Here is a 22,042-nt window from a genome sequence, read left to right on the forward strand (position 1 = left end):
CCCATGCAGGCATGTGACCTTGGGCTTCCTCGGTGTTCTTCAGTAGCTGTGGACAACCCAGCCTTGACATCCGCCAAATGACTCACTTTGGTGGCTGCCCACAACTCCCTCTGAGCGCCATTAGGAAATATTTATTTTATTTTGTTTTTTGGGTGTTTTTTTGTTTTAAGATTTTATTTATTTATTTGACAGAGAGACAGCGAGAGAGCGAACGCAAGCAGGGGGAGTGGGAGAGGGAGAAGCGGGCTCCCCGCAGAGCAGGGAGCCCGATGCGGGGCTCGATCCCAGGACCCTGGGATCATGACCTGAGCCGAAGGCAGACGCTTAACGACTGAGCCACCCAGGTGCCCCAAAACATTTGTTTTTTGAAACCAAGCCCTTGAGAAGGGATTTCAACTCCCTGGGTTTCTGGGTGACTTCCTCTGTTGGCTGGCTTGTCCCTCTGCCTCCTGGCACCTCTTGTCAGGCATTTTGAGCTTCCAGCAATCTTTATCAGAAAGACGATAATTAGGGCTGGTGTCCACCTGGGCTCCATTGGTCAGGGTTATTCTCTGGAAGGCTGCAGTTGAAATGGAGTTTTGTATGCTTCAGAGGACAGAGGTAACCTTTGGGATCCAAATGGGCCTCATGCCATGCTGGCCTCTGTGAGGGCCGCTCCCTAAATCCCAGGAATAGAGAAGGGGATCCATGTTGAGCATCAGAACCACAAACTTAGTTTATGGGAAAGGAATAGCTTCTAAAATATCCATCTTATGCCTAGAGCTGAGCAAATGCTAAGACGTACAAGTGTATAAGGATCCCTGGATGCAGCTCCCCCAGCCATTGTGCAGCAGGAGGTTATGGATGCCCCCCACCCCCCAGCAGCATGGGGTTTCCTTTGAAGCATGTGGCTGAACCCCTTTGGGAAGCAATCCTTCAGGCCCCATCTTTTCCAGGCATGTATCTCAGGCAAAGCCATTGCTAATGGGATTATGGGAATCTATGTATGGCTATGTACAGCTGAGAGGAATAGACAAAGTTCAGGAGACTGTGAGGTTGGAACAAGATGGCGGAGAACTGTCTTCGGCTCACCATCCATCCATGAGGACAAGGCTGTCTCAGTTTGTTTAGGGACCAGGGGGAGGAGATCTGGATCATTATGAGGGCCAGACAACTCAGAGATGGCTTCCCTGTGTTGAGGGAGCTCAAGATGGCTAGCCCACCACTTTAGTTGGATAAGGGGCGGTGCGGAGAGGGGTGTAAAAACTTAGAACCCAAGATTTCGTGTCTAAAAGCCACAGGCTGCTAAAGAAAAGAGGCTTGCTGTGGGAAGAAAGGTCACAGTCTTTGGATTTAGTCCTCCATGTGGCCGTGTTCCAAGATATGGATTATTTAGCTCATGGGCAGGTATGTTTCAAAACACCCTTGGGGACAGGAAAAATATACGGTCATTTATTTCTGGGGAGTTCGGGACTGAGGAATTCTCAAGTGGATTTACAAATGTCTCCAGGGCTAGACTTGCATCATTCATTTAGGCTGAGGGCTGGTAAAGCAGAAGACATCGTTCCTCTCAGTAGACAATCTCTGCACATTCCACTGCCTTCTGCAGGGAGAGCAGAGAGTTTCTTCCAGGGCTGGCCCAAAGGAAACTCAGCGTGGGCAGACAGCTGGCGGGAGTGGGGAACTCAACAGAGAATCGGGGGGACAGCTTGAAGGACCACGCAGAGCACAGGGGGTCCTGCATGGGTTTGTCATTCAGGATCAAGATGGAGGAAAAGTCGATGCTGCATCACATTCAAGAAGATTGGGGACAGAACAGAGTGACTGGAGAATAGGTAAGGAAAATAAATCTTAAAAAATAGTAAATCTGAAAATACCAGATACTGAGGATATGTGGGAAATGGGTATTTTTAAACACTGCTGTTGACAGTATTACCGCATGGCAACACTGGGTAAGCTGAAGGTGTAGGTATCCCAGACCCAACCATGCCACTCCCAGCTGCATCCTTACCAGAGGTCTTTAGCACAGGTGTTCCAGAAAACAAGCACAAAGATATTTTCTCTTTACAAAGATATTTCTTGAAGCACTGTTTGTAATAGCACAAAAAGTGAAAACAAACTGTCTCCCCGCAAAAGAAAGGACAAAATGAACTCTAACTTGCTCGCGGGAGGTATTCTACACTGCAGTTAAAATGAATGAACTAGGTCTTCATGTATCAACATGTAGAATGTCAAAAACATATTGCCTTAGAAAAGCAGGTTGCAAATATGGTATGCACAGTGATTCCTTTTACTTAAAGTTTCAAAACACATTTTAAAAGTGGTACTGTTCTGTTTAAAAATGCATTTGGGAGGGGGGGGGCCCTGGGTGGTGCAGTCAGTTGAGCGACCAACTCTTGGTTTCAGCTCAGGTCATGTTCTGAGAGTCTTGAGATCAAGCCCCGCATTGGGCTCTGAGCTCATCGAGGAGTCTGCTAAAGTTTCTCTGTCCCTCTGCCCCTCCCCATGCTCACTCGCTCTCCCTCGCTCTCTCAATGAATAAATAAATCTTTTTTTAAATTTTTATTTATTCATTTGACACAGAGAGAGAGCATGAGTGAGGGGGAGCGGCAGGGAGAGGGAGAAACAGGCTCCCCGCTGAGCAAGGAGCCCAGTGTGGGACTCGATCCCAAGACCCTGGGATCATGACCTGAGCCAACAGCAGATGCTTAATTGACTGAACCACCCAGGCACCCCTCAAGTGAATAAATAAATCTCTAAAAAATTTAAAAAGTAAAAAATTATAATTCATTTAGGGGTGCTTGGCTGGCTCAGTCGGTAGAGCATGGGACTCGTGATCTCGGAGTTGTAAATTCCAGTCCCACACTGGGTGTAGAGATTACTTGAAAATAAAATCTTTAACAACAACAACAAAATGCATTTATAATATGTAGCAAATAACTGAAACATACTTGGGGGTGATTTTCACCCACCTCAGGGAAGTGGTTACCTCTGAGAAGAGAAGGAAGGAAAAGCCACACAGGGCTTCAGCTATTTTTGTAGAGCTTTATCTCTTAAAAAAAAAATCTGGGGCGCCTGGGTGGCTCAGTTGGTTAAGCGACTGCCTTCGCCTCAGGTCATGGTCTTAGAGTCCCAGGATCGAGTCCCGCATCGGGCTCCCTGCTCAGCGGGGAGTCTGCTTCTCCCTCTGACCCTCTTCCCTCTCATGCTCTCTATCTCTCATTCTCTCTCTCTCAAATAAATAAATAAAATCTTAAAAAAAAAAAATCTGAAGAAAAGAAGGCAAATATTCGCATCCGTCTGATCTCAGTGTCTATATTCCAATGTCCCTCCATATTACATTCTATACTTGTGGTAGGCTGAATAATGGCCCCAAAGATGTCCCTCTATGTCCTAATTGGCGGAATCCAAGCATACTCTACCTCGTATGGTAAGAGGGACTTTGCAAGTGTGAGTAAATTAAGGATCTTGAAATAGGGAGATTATCCTGAATTATCCTGGGCCCAATGTAATCACTAGGTCCTTATAAGAGGGAGGCAGGAGGGTCAGTCAAGATGGAAGAAGGAACTTGAAGATGGAAGAAGGGGCTACTAGCCAAGGAATGCAAACAGCCCCTAAAGGCCAGAAAAGGCTAGAAAACAGATTCTTCCCTGAAGCTGCAGAAGAAATGCAGCCCTGTCAGCATCTTGGTTTTGGACTCTGAGTGCCAGAACTGTAAGAGAATAAATCTATGTTGATTTCAGCCACTAAATGCATGGTAACTTGGCATAGCAGCAATGGAAAACGAATACAGGACTTTTTGGTGAATGTTTCGCAATGCAAAAGTTTGTTTGCTTTTCTCTTACGACAGTTAAGTTAGAAGAAGGGTAGTAAAGCCTAAATCCCTTCTTCCTGTACCTCCTCCTTCAGAGGAGGTTGAGCTATTCAGGAACGCTCCTCATCCCCCAGCCTCGCCTCTATATTTAGGAGACTGAGCTGTGTGCCCATCTCAGTTAGGCCCTGGAGTTTCTGGAAGCCCTAGCTGTCAGAACATGTCCAGAGCGCTGGGGTGAGCCACACCCCAGGAGAACTTCGGGAGCTGGTTCCTCCTTCCCTGGAAGGTAAAGCTGCCAGAAGGCCACAGACATCTGCAGTGCCTTCACCCCTTGACTTGGGTCAGTGCCCTCCCGGGGGGAGTTCAGCAGGGGGATACAGCTGAGATCTGATGGGGGCAGGTGTGAAGTCTGGCCAAGGAGACATTTGTTGAAGAAGTTGACTGGAAGAGAGACTGAGAGGAGAGGGGGCTAAAGGCATGTAATGATCCAGAAAGACGTCTTCAGGAAAAGAAACACCTGGGTATATCTGTGTACGTGTGTGCATGTGGGTAGTGGGGGCGGTGGGGGGAGAGAACCTGGAGTGGGGGGTTGGGAGGCAGTGGAGGACAAAGGCTGTCAGGGAGGCTGAGGGGTCCAGAACGTGGCACAGGCAGAGGAGCGGTCTTGGGTGGGAGGAAAGACGGTTCTTCTTTTTCCAGGTCTGGAAACTAGGTGAGAAATACATGGACAAGAGTATGGAAGGACATGACACACCACCCACCTCAGAGTCAGTCTGGGGTGGGAGTGGAGGGACAAAGGTGGGTCAAGAGACTTCACTCCATCCGGGTCTCTTCACTTCACTCCATCCGGGTCTCTTCAATGGTTTTATAGTAAAGGTGCATTCCTGTACTACTTGTGAAATTAAAAATAATCTTAAATACAATTAGACCCTATGAACATCACAGATAGCTGTTCACAGAAGGGGCAGACAGGTGTAGAATTCACTGAAGGGGTAGCCTGGGGTGTCAGGATTTGACCAAGTGTAGGGGGCACTTAGGGGGTAAACGCTGAGGGAGTAAAGGGAACGTCTGACAAGCCTTGAAGGTGGCAAGACCCTGAGGCCAGAGCAAGATCCGAGAGGAACCAGCAGCTGAGGAGATGCCCATCTGATGCTTCAGGGTCTCTGGGAGGTATTTTAAAAGCACAGACTCCACCCCCAGCCTCACCCCGTGCTGAGTCAGGAAGCCTGTGGGGGGCGGCAGGGGGCCCCTCTGGAATTCCCATTTGTTTCAAGTTCCCCAGAAGTATCTGATGAGTAACCGGGTCCACCTCTGTAAGGGTTCTGCAGGGGACACAGGCTGGGGGACTGCCACGAGACGAGAGCTCCAGGCTTTACACAAAGCAGAGGAAAGGTGTTGGTAGGAGCTCTTATAAACAAAAAGTCCACTAGAATAAACTGGAGTTTTGTTTTGTTTTGTTTTGTTTTTTGACACAGAGAGAGCACAAGCAGGGGGAGTGGGAGAGGGAGAAGCAGGCTCCCCGCTGAGCAGGGAGCCTGACATGGGGCTCCATCCCAGAACCCCAGGATCATGATTTGAGCCAAACTCACTCAACCCACTGAGCCACCCAGGAGTCCCTAAACTGGAGGTTCTAAGTGCAGTGGTTTTTCATTGGCTGAGTTATGGCAGCCTCTCACTGGCTGGGCTGTTGCTGGCCAAGGAGACAATCCTTCCTCCTCCTGCTGGGGTAGTAAAGCATAGGCTTCTTCCTATTGGGAATCCAAGGTTCGGTCTGTTCCTGTTGGGATCTACGATCAAGGACTTGGGGTAGGGTGGGAGAACTCCCAGTTCTGGCCCAATGACTCCATTTTATCTATCATCTATCTATCTATCTATCTATCTATCATCCATCATCTATTTATTTATTTCAGTTATTTATTTACTCATTTATTTTAAGTAATTTCTGCTTCCAAAGTGGGGCTCTGACTCAGGAACCCAAGATCAAGAGTCACACACTCCACTGACTGAGCCAGCTGGGCATCCCAACCGATTCCATTTTATTTTTTTATTTTTTAAAAGATTTTATTTATTTATTTGAGAGAGAGAGAATGAGAGATAGAGAGCACGAGAGGGAAGAGGGTCAGAGGGAGAAGCAGACTCCCCGCTGAGCAGGGAGCCCGATGTGGGACTCGATCCCGGGACTCCAGGATCATGACCTGAGCCGAAGGCAGTCGCTTAACCAACTGAGCCACCCACGCGCCCAACCAATTCCATTTTAAATGAGGTTTCCTTTATTCAGTTTCTCAGGGAAAATCTGCTCTCATGGCCACCTTGAGTATGCAGCTATCCTGCAGGGGTGAGGATCGCTGGAGAATCCAGAGCCACATTAAGGAGCTCTGTCAGCTCACAGAGGATGGTTCAGGTGATGTGACAACTTTTCCATAAAAGGGTATTCTCCAGGTCGATTTTCCTTTCCAAGAGACCTTCACCCTCGAAGGACTGAGACAGCCTCTCACCATGGCAAGAGCAGGTGGGTGATGGGGGTGTCACGTGGACCCTAATGCAATCTGGTGACACCATCTCCTCCTATAAAGGACTTCTCACCCCAGAAACATGGCTCAGTATCATGGCTCTCATCACTTGTAATCTAACCTGCAAGCTCCTTCCCAAAAGCTTCCCTCCTGCTTTCCTGCCACCTTCTCTCCACACAGTATCCTTACCCATCTCCACAGCCTCACTCAACCCAAGGTGCTACACACTCAGAATGAAAAAACTGAAGGGGAAGACCCTTCCGTGGGGCACAGGGCCACGGAGGGGCTGAGTTAACCCTCAGACTCACCCTAGCTCAATATATTTCTTTTCTTTCCTTAGATTTTATTTTAGAGTAATCTCTATACCCAGTGTGGGACCTGAACTCACAACCCCCGAGATCAAGAGTTGCATACTCCACCGAGTGGGCCAGCCGGGCACCCCAGAATATCCAGAATATTTCTTATTAACTGCATTTTTTATTAAGGTAGTAAAATACAAAATAACATTCTGGTATAGTGTGTTCAGAACTTAAATAAATATAAACAGCACCGTTGGGGCACCTGGGTGGCTCAGTCTGGTAAGCATCCAACCCCCCCTTTTTTTTTTTAAGATTTTTTATTTGACAGAGAGCACGTAAGAGAGCGTGCATAAGCAGGGGGAGCAGCAGGCGGAGGGAGAGGGAGAAGCAGGCTCCCCGCTGAGCAAAGAGCCTCACTTCTGCTCTATCCCAGGATCCTAGGATCATGACCTGAGATGCTTAACCAACTGAGCCACCCAGGCGCCCCAAGCATCCAACTCTTGATTTTGGCTCAGGTCTGATCTCAGGGTCATGGGGTCAAGCCCCAAATAGGGCTTTGTGCTCTGCATGGAGTTTACTTAAGATTCTCTCTCCCTCTGCCTTTTCCCCTCCCACTCGTGTCTCTCTCTCAAATAAATAAATCTTCAAAACAAAACAAAACAGGGGCACCTGGGTGGCTCAGTCGTTAAGCGTCTGCCTTCGGCTCGGGTCATGATCCCAGGGTCCTGGGATCGAGGCCCGCGTCGGGCTCCCGGCTCAGCGGGAAGCCTGCTTCTCCCTCTCCCACTCCCCCTGCTTGGGTTCCCTCTCTCACTGTGTCTTTCTGTCAAATAAATAAATAAAATCTTTAAAAACAAACAAACAAACAAAACAAAAACCCACAAAAAACAGGCCAGGGCACTTGGCTGGCTTAGTAGGTAGAACAAGTAACCCTTGATCTTGGGGCTGTGAGTTCCAGCCCCACATTGTGTGTAGAGATTACTTTAAAAAACAAAACAAACAAAAAATACAAAAAACAAAAACAAAAAGCCAAAAAAAAAAAAAAAAAAGCAGGCCCAAGAGAATTGGGTATACAATCACAAAAAAGAGGAAACAATTATAAACACATTTTTTTCTCTTTGTTTTAGCAACAGTACTGCAATGAATATTTTTGTAACTATATATTTTGGACACCTTAGAGATTCCTTCCAGATAACTTGTAGAGGTAGAACTGACAGGTTAGAAGATACTAGTAATTTCAAGGCTTGATTTCTCTCCAAAAAGGCTCTTCTGATTATTTTGTATTTCTAGAAGTAATTCATGAGAAAGGCCCTGCCCAATAGTGGGTATTCATTTGCTATAGTCTGATAGTAAAAGGGGAAATGTTATTTCAAATGGTTTTATTTTGACCTCTTTGAGTATTAAGGAGGTTAAACATTTTTTCTTATTTCATTTGTTTCATTGTTTTGATTCATCGGCCTGCTCACATTGTCCATCTTTCTGTTTGGTGACATATGCTTTATAAAAGTCCTTTGATGTTGAGGATATTTGCTTCTGTTGCCACATATGTCTGGAAAATGTATTTTCCAAGTTTGTGTGTCTCTTGCTTTTAAATATGTTTTGTTTGTGGTTTTTGACATATAGAAATTTTTCGTTAAAAAATTAAGTCTAGGGGGGCGCCTGGGTGGCTCAGTTGGTTAAGCGACTGCCTTCGGCTCAGGTCATGATCCAGGAGTCCCTGGATCGAGTCCCGCATCGGGCTCCCTGCTCAGCAGAGAGTCTGCTTCTTCCTCTGACCCTCCCCCCTCTCATGTGCTCTCTCTCTCTCTCTCTCTCTCATTCTCTCTGTCTCAAATAAATAAATAAATAAATAATCTCTAAAAAAAATTAAGTCTAGGGGCGCCTCGGTGGCTCAGTTGGTTAAATGTCCCACTCTTGGTTTCAGCTCAGGTCGCGATCTCTGAGATAGAGTCCGGGGTCAGGCTCCATGCTCAGCGTGGAGTCTGCTAAAGTTTCTCCCTGCCCCTCTCCTGCTCTCTTTCAAATAAATAAATGAATCTAAAAAAAACAAAAACAAAAAAAACCTTCAGGTACTGAGGTACAGTAACCCCTCTTACCCAATGTTTTCACTTTCTGGGGTCTCATTACCTGCAGTCCACCGTGGCCTGGGAGGAAGTGACCCTGTTCTGTTCTGATGTAATGTCAGAAGGACAATAGTAGTAATGCTATGTCACAGTGCCCACGTCATTCACCTCACTTCATCTCATCACGCAGCCTTTTTAGCATCTCACATCATCACAAGGGTGAGCCCAGTACAATAAGATACTTTGAAAGAGAGAGATCACATTCACATAACTTTTATTGTGGTGTATATATATATTATTTTCAAATTGTATATTTTCATAATTGTTCTAGTCTTATTGCTGTTAATCTCTTACTGTGCCTAATTTATAAGTTAAACTTATAAAATAAATCAGTTATGTATGTATAGGAAAAAACATAGCATAGGTAGGGTTTGGTACCATCCAGGGTTTCAAGCATCCACTGGGGATCTTGGTAAGTATTCCCCACGGACAAGCGGGACTACTGTATAAAAGTAAGAATAGAAAGGAATTTTGAGGGAGGGAGCTGACTTAAACTCTGGGAGGAGAGGCTGAGTGTGGCAAGATCCCTATTCCCTGAAGTTCCAAGTTCACACTGGAATTGCTGTCAGAAGTTCAGAGTGAGGGACGGAGAGAGGGAGGGAAGGAAGGGCAAAGGGGAAAAGGGACGGAGGAAGGAAGGCTCTGGATGGCAGGGGAGGGCCTGGCCAGTGCCAGTGTATAGATCTGAAGATACCTCTAGGCTGGTCTTGTGTGGCGATGGAACGGGAGGGAAGAAGCTTGCTGTGGCCAGGAAGTTCAGATTATCTCATCCTAAAACCACCACTGTGTCTGAAACATCCAGAGAAGCGGACAGAACCTACACAGGGGTTGTCCTTGGACCCAAGTGACGGCACATCTGTCTGTGAGTCAGGCAACCCAAACACCACACTGGGAGTTCTGTCGAATCAAGGTCAGAGTGTGGAAACCAGGTCAAGGGCGAGTCCTTGGTTTATCCATCCCTAAGAAGTTAGGGGTGCTGCCCAGTCGAGCCTTTTCCTGTTGCTCATTCTACAAAGACTCCAAAGTTGTTTTCCTGTTTACCAAGTTGGAATTTTAAAAATCACCACAAAGTCAGTAAGCTTGCCTTTCTCCTACATCCAAAAGTTGAAAAAACCCTCAAGCATGGTTTGTCTGTGGATTTTATAAAAACTGCCTTCTGAGTTTTCACATTGTGTTTAGAGTTTTGCATAGTTGAATTTGAAAACAAAGGTCATTCTTTGTAACTTACTGTAGACATTTCAAAAGAACAATCTTTGGCTAATAATAATAAGTTACAGAAATAAACCATTCGGTCACTGGCTGCCTAAAATGGAAAAGCCAAAGGTTTTCCGGGCGGAAACGAAAGGACATTAGGAGTCTAGACTCTGTCCACTCAGGCGAGTGTGTGTGTGTGTCACTGAGTGTGACTGCAAGTTTTAGGGGGCTTGCTCGGCACTACCTAAATCTGGTAAGCATTTTGGGGTGTGGATGAGCAGGATCTTGAGTCACCCAGCTGTTTCTGAATGAAGGCATTTCCCGGTGGGCATATTCGCACGGGAAGAGTGCGTGCATGGGGCAGCCTGCTTCGCGCAATCCTGCCTGTGTGGAAACAGTATGAGTGTGTCATCCTAGCAAGGGTGTGTGTCCCTGGGGCTGGCATTCCATGTTGCCAGGCAACCCAGTGTGTCCGGGTGTGTCCCCTTAGCTCGGTCGCTCTCTCCTGCTAAAGTCTCTGGGCACAGCCTACTTGGAGGGTGTCTGGGCTGTGACCATCCGCACGTGATCACGTCTGTGACAGACCCTGTGCCTGGCCTCAGTGAACACACTCACAAAAGCACAAGCGGTGCATGGCTGGGATTCTCCCAAACTGCCGCCTCTGGAGACAGTGGCTGAAACTGGAAGTTACCATTTGGCCATGTGTGTGCAGAGCTTTGTGTGTCTGAGTGTTGGACTATGGAAGGCTCAAGTGGGATCCTTGCTTACAGCTGAGGGTTTAGAGGAACTGGTTGTCCCTCTCTGGGGGCCAACCTTGGGCATCGGGGGAATTTTGCCAACAGTGATGGCACCTGACAGACCCTTTTTCACTGTCCTTGCAGGAATCTTTTTGAACTCAATGTCTGGAACCGGCCCAAAGTCTCTCTAGGTACCATAGGCAGTGATCCCTCTAGGCAAAAATGAAATGTCTGCAAAAGTAACAAGGCAGACCTATGAGTGCCTAAAACTGGTCCTGAAAGGAATTTTTCAGAAAGGAAAAAAAAGGGGGGGATTTAAAAAAAAAATTTTTTTTTAACAAAGAAAGTGACATCTTTGAAATAATCAAAGAAGGGCACCTGGGTGGCTCAGTTGGTTAAACGGCTGCCTTCGGCTCGGGTCATGATCCGGGAGTCCTGGGATCGAGTCCCACATCGGGCTCCCGGCTCAGCAGGGAGCCTGCTTCTCCCTCTGACCCTTTCCCCTCTCATGCTGGCTGTTTCTCTCTCTCTCTCTCTCTCTCAAATAAATAAATAAATAAATAAAAATCTTTGAAATAATCAAAGAACTTTCTAGGTTGATTCCTTTAGAATTCTGCACTATTTTGATTCTCAAGAGATCTATTTTAATATTAAGAAGGTGAAAAGATGGGTTCAGAAAAGGAGATGATTTGCTCGAGCCTCACAGGGAGGTGGAGACAAGAGTTGGGACTAGAACCTGATCCTGAGGTTTTCCCCCCACCCCAGGTTTTCCCAGCCCGTTTGTTTCTGTTTCTGTTTACATCTGTGTGTCTCTGGGCGTGTCCCCCTCTGGCTGGTGCCCAAGCAGGCTCTAGGTGTGTCCCATCTCAGAAGGGCTTGGTGGGGGTGGGGAGGTGGGGGGGGTGGGGGGGTGTTTCTCCACTGCAGGGAAATTCCAGGGGGCAGAGCCTGCCTCAGCTGCGGTGAGACATTATTTCCTTGGGAGGAAACCAGCTCTAGGCAGCCAGGAAAGAAACAGTTTCCATTCTGAGAGGGAGGCGATGAGAGAGGAGGGAGGTAGAGGGAGGGGGAAGGGAGGCGGGAGGGAGGAGGGAGGTAGAGGGAGGGGGAAGGGAGGCGGGAGGGAGGGTAGGAGGGACGGAGCCACCCCAGGGCCCACAGGCCCCGGGCTCCCTGAAGCCTCCAGACACAGGTCTAAATTTAGACCTTCTATTCTGGTTCTCGCAGCCGGCCTCGCCCTGAAGCCATACAGCGGGCCAGTTTCCCCAGCACAACTGCTCCTCCAGGCGAGGTAGGCGGGTGGCCTGTGTAGTAAGCTCCTCTCCTGGAGGGGGCAGGCCCTGTCCTAACAAGTGTCTTCTGGCACTGTGGAATTGTGGTACGGAGGAACGGAAGGGAGATCAAAGCCAGAAACCCACCACCCTGACTCCCATTCAGAACCTGGGCCCCCCCCCATTTGCTCGCCCCACTAACTCCACCACCAGAAACCATCACGGAGAGTCGGGCAAGAGAAGGCCTGATTTAGGGCACTGGGAACGTGCAGGAGGAACGGCAACAAAACATAATCGTAATTCCTAGGAACCCATGTCATTCTGGTCTCTGCTCAGATGCCCCTTCCCTGACCATCCACACCAGCCCCTACCTGTTCCTCTCTGACTCTCACCTGCTTCGTTTTCTTCTGGTGCACAGTGACATCTGATGATGCCATGTGATCCTCTGTCTCATGGGTTCCTCTCCAGAACGGAAGATCCGGGAGAGCAGGGGTGGGTTTGCTTACTGCCGTATCCCCGGTGCCTAAAGAAGTTGGCCATATTAACCGCGCACTTGCTATGTGCCCGGCACAGTAGTAAGTGCTTTAAATGTATTCACTAATCTTATCCTCGCTACAATCCTGGGAGGGTTTTTACCCAAGGAGGAGAATGAAGCGCAGAGAAGTTGAGAATCTTGCCCAAGGACATATGATTTGACCCTGGCAGTCTGCACTCCTGCACACGCCCTCGATCACCAGAGTGACTTGGCCCTTTCCCCGCTGGCCTTGCAAAGCTTAGCCTCTGCTGGGGAATCGACCCCTCTCGTTCTGCTCTTGCCAGGCTCAGGAATGCTGAGCCAAACCTCTAGCCCCTGCAGCCCAGCCGACCAGCCTGGTCTTTGGACAGGGAGAAGAAGGGCATTCATACTGAGGGGATCCAGAATCTCTCACCGTGAGGAGTTGTTTTTCCTGAACTCCCCGGATCTAAAAGCAGAGCCTCCCAAAAGAAGTCGGCTGTCAAAAATCCCTCCCCAGGAGTTGTGCAACCAAGGAAGATGGACTCTTTTTACTGGAGAGAAGTCTGCATTGGGATAAGAAATTGTATAAAGCAAACAAACAAAAACAAAAACAAACCAAAAAAGAAATCACAATAACAGTATTGTCACAAGATTACCATACCTCCTATTTTCCTAAGGGTCCATTTATCTTCCCTAAAATCTACTTGTTTTCCTGTAAATGCCCTTCTCCCCCTCCCCTTCCCCTATTAGGATGGTATAAAAGCCCCAAATTCTAACCACCTCCTTGAATCACATTTTCCTCTGAACGCACATGCATGTATGTGAATTTAAAAAATCTGTCTTTTCTTTTGCAAATCCGTGTTTTGCCAGTTTAATTTGCATGTTCCCAAGAACTGGTTTTCTTCCAGACAATGCCGAGTTCGATCTGGAAGGAGATACACTGATGGTACCCTTTCTCAGATAGAAGGGGATTCGCTCACCCTGACCATTTGTTGGCGGTCAGGATGGATTTATGCTAATTTTTAATCCACCTGGTCACTGTACATCTGAGGACTCTATAATCTCTGCAAGTGAGTTTCTTTCACACAAAGCTAACAGATACTGGAACCTGCTCCCTCAGTCTTCTCAACATGCTTCCCGCTGAAAGTCCCGCTGGGACAATCCACTGCCTCCAAACTGTGGGTCGGCTGGTCTTAAGAGGACAAAGTGGGCGCTTACTCGGGGGAATTCACCATGGCCTGAAGAGCACCCCTTAGTTCTGGGGGCCAGAGAGAATCCCATTTGGCAAGACTGACTCACAGTAATCAAACTCACCAAGCACTGATGTAAAAACCAGAATGCTATCTTCCTATTTTGCAGAGAAGCCTGCCTGGCCCACAAGATGCTTCCACTGGCAGGTCTGGACAGTCTCTCTCCCACTGTGTGAGTCTGGCAGGAAACCATACTACGCTGTGATTTCTGGGTGAGCCTGGGATCTACTGGTGTATCTCAGTGGCCCAAAGCGATGAAAGGGTCAGATGTCTGTGAGAAGAAGCCCTCCTGCCCGTTATGTGGTTTGTTAGGAGAAAGCACCTGTTCCTCAACTCAAAGCTGATTTCAGAGAATGACATGTGAACACCTATAAACTTGGAAGTGCTCTCAGTGTGGGGAGAGGACAGGCCATCTACCCAGCCCACCCCCAGGCCTCTGAGCATCTTTCTAAGGTGCTCACCAGCCAGTGGCTGGTGAGCCTGCCTGACATATCTGGTAAGAGATGCTGGAGGGGAGAGCTGCTTGTTGCCGGAGATTTCCGTGTTAGGAGAATGACATTCATTATAAAGAGCTCCGAGTTCGGCTTGGGAAGACAAAGCTAACCTCTGGATAGACAGAGATCTTGGCACCCTAACACCTAGATTTGGGGACACCACAAAGAGTCTTCGACCCAAAGAGCAACCCACCTCTGACCCCCCTGCCCCAAATTTACCATGTAGTCATTTTTGGAGTTAAGTTACCCTAGTCCCGCAAGGCCCCTTTTGAATTGCAAATTCACCTAAAGAGGAATACAGAACTATTTAACCCAGGATCCTTGGACTTTTGTAGGTGGGTAAATGAATTCTAGAACTACCCTGAAATTTCTGGCTATGTCTGGGTACTCCTGTTTCTATGGAAAGACATTCTTTTTCAACAGACTGCTTGGAAACGAACAGAGAAATAAAGGGAAAGAACCAGGAGGAAACTATATGTAGACAGAAGCAATTTGTTCAATAGAAAAGCCAGGTGCAGACCAGAGGCCTAACATCTTACCGTTTAAATAAGAAAAGGCAGGGTTCCAGCTCACGCTCATTTTGGCCTTCGATGGGGCGAGCAGCTCTGGAAGGAAAGAGAAGCTGGTGACTTTTTTTTTTTTTAAAGATTTTATTTATTTATTTGAGAGAGAGAATGAGAGATAGAGAGCACGAGAGGGAAGAGGGTCAGAGGGAGAAGCAGACTCCCCGCTGAGCAGGGAGCCCGATGTGGGACTCGATCCTGGGACTCCAGGATCATGACCTGAGCCGAAGGCAGTCGCTTAACCAACTGAGCCACCCAGGCGCCCGCTGGTGACGTTTGAGGCCCGGGGACTGGGAGGGAGAGAAGCTTCTCATCAGCGTTCTTGTTAAGACTGTTGACTATTGGCCCAGGTGCTCAGAACAATCGAACAACTGGTGTTTAACAATTCATTCTGCCTGATAATAAACTGCAGATGCTTCCGCCTCTAGCTCCCAGACCTGGTTCTGCGCTGTGCTGCTCACCGGCTCCCGGGGCCTCCTGGCGCCAGGGAGCCCCGCACATGCGCGGTGCAGGGACCCAAGGACCCCCGGCAAAGGAGCAAGTGCCGAGTGGGAGCGGCACAGACGGTCCTCCAGCGAGACTTGGGGCACAGTGCGCATCTTCGCTTATAATGCCCAGAAGGACTAGAAAGACCACAAGCATCTAACCAAAGCCGCTGAGGCGGGGAAATGAAGAACCCCATAAAAAATCTGGTTCGTGCTTTTTCCTGCTTCCACTCTTGCTAGGACCTGTACCCGCGCCCCCACTCGACACATGCTCCCTGATGCAAATAGTGTGTGTCCTCCTTATAAAGGGCAAGGAGTTAATGTCTCTAGAACAGTGACACCTAAGGCAGGACCAGGTGAGAATGACCAGAGGAAGCCATCCTATGTGTATTCCAGACCACCAGCAAGGCATCTCCACACCAAGACCCCCTGGCTCCAAGGAAGAACACTTGGGCCCTTTGATCTCACTCGACCCTGGATGCCTAAGAAGCCCCATACACCAGACCACCTCCTCAATAAAAACCCCAAACCGCGAACATAGACGGGACTCTCTCCTTTCCTTTGAGTCTCCCGGACACTCTGCACCTGCTCGCTCTCTCTCTCTCTCTCTCTCTCTCGCCTTGGACTAAACTCTGCTTTCACCTCCTGCTGCCTTACCTTGGATTTCTATCCTGGGAGCAGCCTGATAACCTCTTGGCTGGTCCTGCGGGACCCCCTCTGGGACTGCAGACCTGGCGTGCCGGCATCACCACCCGGGTGCCATGTGGGCCAACCCCAGCAGATGGCAGCGTGTAGCTGGCCTGCTGAGGAAGCGTGCCAGCCACGCACCGCACACGGGATCGGGGACCGGATGCTCGGAGAGAGTACTGGCAGGGTGACTCCAAGGGCAGGAGGCACGGTGGGCAGGACGAATCAGTTCCTTCATCTTTTCTGTTTCATAGACGGCTCTGGAGTCTGGCGAGGCCTTTGGACGCTTCTCAGAGTGAGATTTTTGTTTGTTTTTAAGTGATCTCTACACCCATTGTGGGGCTCGAACTCACAACCCAGAGATCACAAGTAACATGCTCCACCGCCTGAGCCAGCCAGGCGCCCCCAGAGGAAGATATTTATTTATTTATTTGTTTGTTTGTTTGTTTGTTTGTTTATTTATAAAGATTTTATTTATGTATTTGACAGAGAGAGACACAGCAAGAGAGGGAACACAAGCAGGGGGAGTGGGAGAGGGAAAAGGCAGGCCTCCTGCGGAGCAGGGAGCCTGATGCGGGGCTTGATCCCAGGACCCTGGGATCATGACCTGGGCCGAAGGCAGACACTTAACGACTGAGCCACCCAGGCGCCCCCAGAGGAAGATTTTTAAATGCGTAAAGTAAAATACCCAGGATCACAAAGGAAGCCAATTATATTGAAATACAATGTGGTGGTGAGCCTGATGATGACGACTATGAGTTTGAAGTTATGATGAGTGTAGATGAGATTCAATGTCGGCCACAGCTGTGGTGTGGTATAAAAAGAGCGGTGACTCCCACTAGGGACAAAGTCCCAGGAACGGCCCGTACTACCGCGCAGTGATGTCTACACACACAATTGAAGGAAATGCTAGATTTCAACGAAAGATTAGCGAAAATAGACATGTACATTCTTCCCGTCCAAGGGCATGGACGCCCAGAACCTTAATCACGGGCTAAGAAACTGAGCAGTGAAGGTTTGAAGGGGCACCAAGTGGGGAAGATAATACAGATTTCTAGCCCATCTCCCCAAACCAGTGTGTACTTCTGCCATTCAAAGTGAGTATCAGAAACGAAAACAAAAAACAAAAGTGAGTATCAGAGACCCAAAAGGCATGGCAGGGGCAGGGGAGAGCCAAGGGAGGTTTGGGGACTGGTCTGGCTTCGGCCAGGACACTGCCCCAGCTGGAAGCAGGTGTGAAGTTGACAGGAGTGGATGCTCCACCCAATGCCTCCAGGCCCTCTGGTGACCAGTGAAATTCGGGGCCTGGCTGGGAAGACCGATCAGGGCTCCTCTCCCTCTCATTTCTCCATCAGCCCTCAAACGCCTCTCCAGTTCACCCCTGGGGAGACCATGCCTGAGTACCTGGAAGTCAAGAACCGCCCCCCCCCCCCCCGAGCCTCCTCCCTTCGGAAAGTAGTTCACCTTGATAATGGCCGACAGGGAGGAAGTCGGGGGGAGCCCTTCCCCCTGTTAATGCTGAAATCCTAACAGATACTCTGAGTCTTATTAAAAAGAGACCACAGGGCGCCTGGGTGGCTCAGTTGGTTAAGCGACTGCCTTCGGCTCAGGTCATGATCCTGGAGTCCCGGGATCGAGTCCCGCATTGGGCTCCCTGCTCAGCGGGGAATCTGCTTCTCCCTCTGACCCTCTTCCCTCTCATGCTCTCTCTCATTCTCTTTCTCAAATAAATAAATAAAATCTTTAAAAAAAATTAAAAAAATAAATAAATAAAAAGAGAACACAGAGGAGCCTAGGTGGCTCAGTCGGTTGCGTGTCTGATTCTGACTCTTGATTTCACCTCAGGCCATGATCTCATGGGTGGTGAGATCCAGCCCTGTGTCCAGCTCGGAGCTGAGCAAGGAACCTGCTTGGAATTCTCTCTCCCTCTCCCTTTGCCCTCCCCTGCCTCGTGTTCTTTCTCTCTTAAAAAAAAAAAAAAAGACTTTGGATCAATTGCTTAAGTTGAAATATAAACAGAGCAAATACAAATATTATGTCAAAGTTATATTTAGTGAATTGATAAAAAATTATGGTTATGTAGGATAGCTTTGTTATTCTTAGGAAAAAAATAAGAGTAAGGGGCCACAGTGTATGCAACTAGCTTTCAGATGTTTCAGGAAAAAGTCTGTATAGGCACGCCTGGCTGACTCAGTCAGCTGAGCGACCAACTCGTGGTTTTGGCTCAGGTTGTGATCTCGGGGTGGTAGGATTGAGCTCTGAGTCCGGGTCCTGCGCTCAGCAGGACGTCTCTCTGCTCGGGGTTCTCTCCCCCTCCCCCTCCCCCAGCTCGAGCACGCAAACACACCCTCTCTCTCTAAAATAAAAAAATAGGGGTGCCTTCATGGCTCAGTTGATTAAGCGCCTGCCTTCGGTTCAGGTCATGATCCTAGGGTCCTGGGATCGAGCCTGGCGCCGGGCTCCCTGCTCAGCAGGGAGCCTGCTTCTCCCTCCCCCTCTGCCTGTCACTTACCTGCTCGTGCTCGCTTGCTCCCTGTCTCTGCATCAAATAAATAAAAAACTTAAGAAAAAAAATTAAAAAATAATACTAAAATAAAAATAAAATAAATAAATCTTAAAAAAAGAAAAAGTATGTATATACACATGTATATATGAACAGGTATATGTATGTATACAAGTGTGTATATACTTATAGAGAGAGAGAGAGAGAGGTTGAAAGTAAATAGGGAAAATGTTGAAATAGGTGACTCTGAATAAAAGATATAGGAGTATCCTCGTATTATTTGTATTTTTTTAAAGATTTTATTTATTTATTTGAGAGAGAGGATGAGATAGAGAGAGCATGAGAGGGGGGAGGGTCAGAGGGAGAAGCAGACTCCCCGCTGAGCAGGGAGCCCGATGCGGGACTCGATCCTGGGACCCCAGGATCATGACCTGAGCCAAAGGCAGCCGCTTAACCAACTGAGCCACCCAGGTGCCCCATGTATTATTTGTACTCTTGCAACTTTTCTGTAAGTTTGGAATTTTTTCCAGGAAAACTTACCAAAAACATATATTAGCAAACCAAAGAAGGGCACTGGTATGGACAAAACATTATTTGGCCACCCTACCTAAGACTCATCTAAAGTCTAAAATGGCCAATGTGAGGGGCGCCTGGGTGGCTCAGGTGGTTAAGCGACTGCCTTCAGTTCAGGTCATGATCCCAGGGTCCTGGGATCGAGCCCCGCATCGGGCTCCCTGCTCAGGGGGAAGCCTGCTTCTCCCTCTCCCTCTGCTGCTCTCCCTGCTTGTGTTCCCTCTCTCTGTCAAATAAATAAATAAAGTCTTAAAAACAAACAAATAAACAGGAATCTAACATACCTCCCCTTCTCCCCCTGAGGTCTCTACTCAACTGGTGAGTCCCCTCCCCTGCCACCTCCTTCCACCCTTGAACTCATATGTATAAAGAACAAAATCAATGGCCAACATTCATCAATATTTTATGTGCAGCCCATCGTATAATCCTCCTAAGAACCCAAGGAGGTTAGTGCTATTACCCCATTCTACACAATCTAGAAAACATCAACTAAGTTCAGCAAGCTCCAGGGTGAAACAGGCAGGACAGGCGGGGTAGGGCAGGCGAACCTGCACATAGAAGTTGTCCCCACCCCAAGACCTGGGAGCCCTAAGGTGGAAAGGCCACATGAGGGGGGTACTGTCCAAGATTTATGCATCTCCATGAATACAGCAGGGTGTCCTGAGCACAGACTTAGAAATCAGGCTGCTTGGGTTCAAACCCCAGCTTAGCTGATCACTAACTGGGGGAACTTGGACAAGCCTCTCCACCTCTCTATATGTTTCCTCCTCTGTAAAATGGGGATAATAACAGTACCTCATGGGGTGACTCTGAGGATTAATGAATTACACACAGAGATTTTTCAAAATTTATTTACTTATTTGAGAAAGAGCGTGCAAAGGCATGGGGAGGGGTAGAGGGAGAGAGAAACCCACGCAGACTCTGTGCTGAGCACAGAACTGAACCTGGGGCTCGATCCCACGAACTGAGATCACGACCTGAGCCAAAACCAAGAGTGAGATGCTTAACCGACTGCGCCACCCAAACCTGTTCACTTTCCAGAGAGCTCACCATCTTCCATCCAGTATCATTGTGTCCTAGCCTGTCTACATTCGTTAGTGGTCATATTCTGCACAGGTAATAAATGTTTATACCCTTAAAAAAAAAAAAAAAGGAAGTGCAAAAGGCTGAGAAAGAGGTTAAGGCAGAAAGATTACAGGGGTGCTCTCTTCCTCGGCGCTGCCTGTGGAGGTGGCCGCCATCTGTTACTGGGCATCATGGCTGCCCTCAGACCTCTGGTGAAGCCCAAGATCGTTAAAAAGAGGACCAAGAAGTTCATCCAGCACCAGTCAGACCGCTATGTCAAAATTAAGCGCAACTGGCGGAAACCCAGAGGCATTGACAATAGGGTGCGCAGAAGATTCAAGGGCCAGATCTTGATGCCCAACATTGGTTACGGGACCAACAAGAAAACAAAGCACATGTTGCCCAGTGGCTTCCGGACGTTCCTAGTCCACAATGTTAAGGAGCTTGAAGTGCTGCTGATGTGCAACAAATCTTACTGTGCAGAGACTGCTCACAATGTCTCCTCCAAGAACCGCAAAGCTATTGTGGAAAGAGCAGCCTAGCTGGCAATCAGAGTCACCAATCCCAACGCCAGGCTGCGCAGCGAAGAAAATGAATAGACAGCTTGTTGTGCACATCATATTTGTGTTAATAAAACCATAAAACCTAAAAAAAAAAAAAAGATTACAGGGGCGCCTGGGTGGCTCAGTCGTTAAGTGTCTGCCTTCAGCTCAGGTCATGATCCCAGGGTCCTGGGATCGAGCCCCGCATCGGGCTCCCTGCTCAGCCGGAAGCCTGCTTCTCCCTCCCCCACTCCCCCTGCTTGTGTTCCCTCTCTTGCTGTCTCTCTCTCTGTCAAATAAATAAATAAAATCTTTAAAAAAAAAAGAAAGATTACAGGAAGGGTGTGTGTGTGTGTAGGTTTTTAAATGCAAAGAAATAGATCTGCAAGGATACACAGCAAACTGTTAACAGTACCTTGGGGGTAGCAGGAGCAGGGAGAGCTGAGACACAGGCTTCTGCATTTTATTTGTACAGGTGTCAGCATTTTCCCAAAAACATTTAATGACAAGTATGTACTGCCATTGTACTTTAAAAAAAATTATCAAGTAAGAAAAAGTCTTTTTCAAATACTTTCTTTTTTTCAAATACTAGTGGGCCCATTTAACACGGGCTGAAAATGGGTTTGTAATTAACACAGGAAAAGTTTCCCTTAAAATTTAGCTAGAGGGCTTGGAATTTCCAACAGGGCAACAGCAAGGGGATATTCTCAGCAGGGTCTTCGGTTAAGAAGATTCTCCCTGGGGCGCCTGGGTGGCTCAGTGGTTGGGTGTCTGCCTTCGGCTCGCAACGTGATCTCGGGGTCCTGGAATCGAGCCCTGCATCGGGCTCCCTGCTCGGCGGGGAGTCTGCTTCTCCCTCTCTCTCTGCCGTTCCCCCTGCTTGTGCTCTCTCTCGCTGTCAAAAATAAATAAAAAATCTTCAAAAAAAAAAAAACAAAAAATAAACAAACAAACAAAAACGATAGGATTCCTGGGCGCCTGGGTGGCTCAGTCGGTTGGGCGACTGCCTTCGGCTCAGGTCATGATCCTGGAGTCCCGGGATCGAGTCCCGCATCGGGCTTCCTGCTCAGCAGGGAGTCTGCTTCTCCCTCTGACCCTCTTCCCTCTCGTGCTTTCTATCTCTCATTCTCTCTCTCTCTCAAATAAATAAATAAAAATCTTTAAAAAAAAAACGATAGGATTCCTTAAAAAAAAAAAAAAAAGAAGATTCCCCTTGCCATGACCACGGCCTCCCCTTCCACAGTGATTTACCAAAGACTGAAAGAGGTGTTGCCTAGCTGGTGAACTGCCTGTGAATGGAGGTGATGCTGGACTATCTGGAGACTCTTTCTCCAGGGTCTTGCCAAAGGAATCTATGCATTTTCTGGTAAGGGCTGGACCAGCTGCTTGCCAACCCAGAATTGCTGAGATTCCATATTTGGGGTAATCTTCCCTCCAACAGGCCACACTTTGAGCAC

At 48.1% G+C, this 22,042-nt stretch overlaps 1 protein-coding gene and 1 long non-coding RNA gene across 3 annotated transcripts; one reads left to right on the forward strand and one right to left on the reverse strand.

The window, feature by feature from the left end:
- Positions 1 to 277: 277 nt before the first annotated feature.
- On the reverse strand, positions 278 to 16,005 carry LOC113920659. 2 transcript variants are annotated; one of them, XR_003519336.1, is made up of 4 exons: positions 15,873 to 16,005; positions 14,707 to 14,772; positions 12,320 to 12,450; positions 278 to 658 (listed from the first exon to the last, which is right to left on the reverse strand). It is a non-coding gene; the product is annotated as an uncharacterized LOC113920659 (long non-coding RNA). The 2 variants fall into 2 exon arrangements; XR_003519337.1 differs by lacking the exons at positions 14,707 to 14,772; positions 15,873 to 16,005 and adding an exon at positions 12,857 to 12,966.
- A 4,184-nt stretch (positions 16,006 to 20,189) lies between these two features.
- On the forward strand, positions 20,190 to 20,704 carry LOC113920221 (60S ribosomal protein L32-like). The gene has a single exon (XM_035726866.1). It carries the CDS (start codon positions 20,235 to 20,237, stop codon positions 20,583 to 20,585), a length of 351 nt encoding a protein of 116 aa, XP_035582759.1. The 5' UTR covers positions 20,190 to 20,234; the 3' UTR covers positions 20,586 to 20,704.
- Positions 20,705 to 22,042: the final 1,338 nt, after the last annotated feature.

This window comes from Zalophus californianus, chromosome 3, assembly GCF_009762305.2.
Source record: "Zalophus californianus isolate mZalCal1 chromosome 3, mZalCal1.pri.v2, whole genome shotgun sequence".
Taxonomy (NCBI): Eukaryota; Metazoa; Chordata; class Mammalia; order Carnivora; family Otariidae; genus Zalophus; species Zalophus californianus.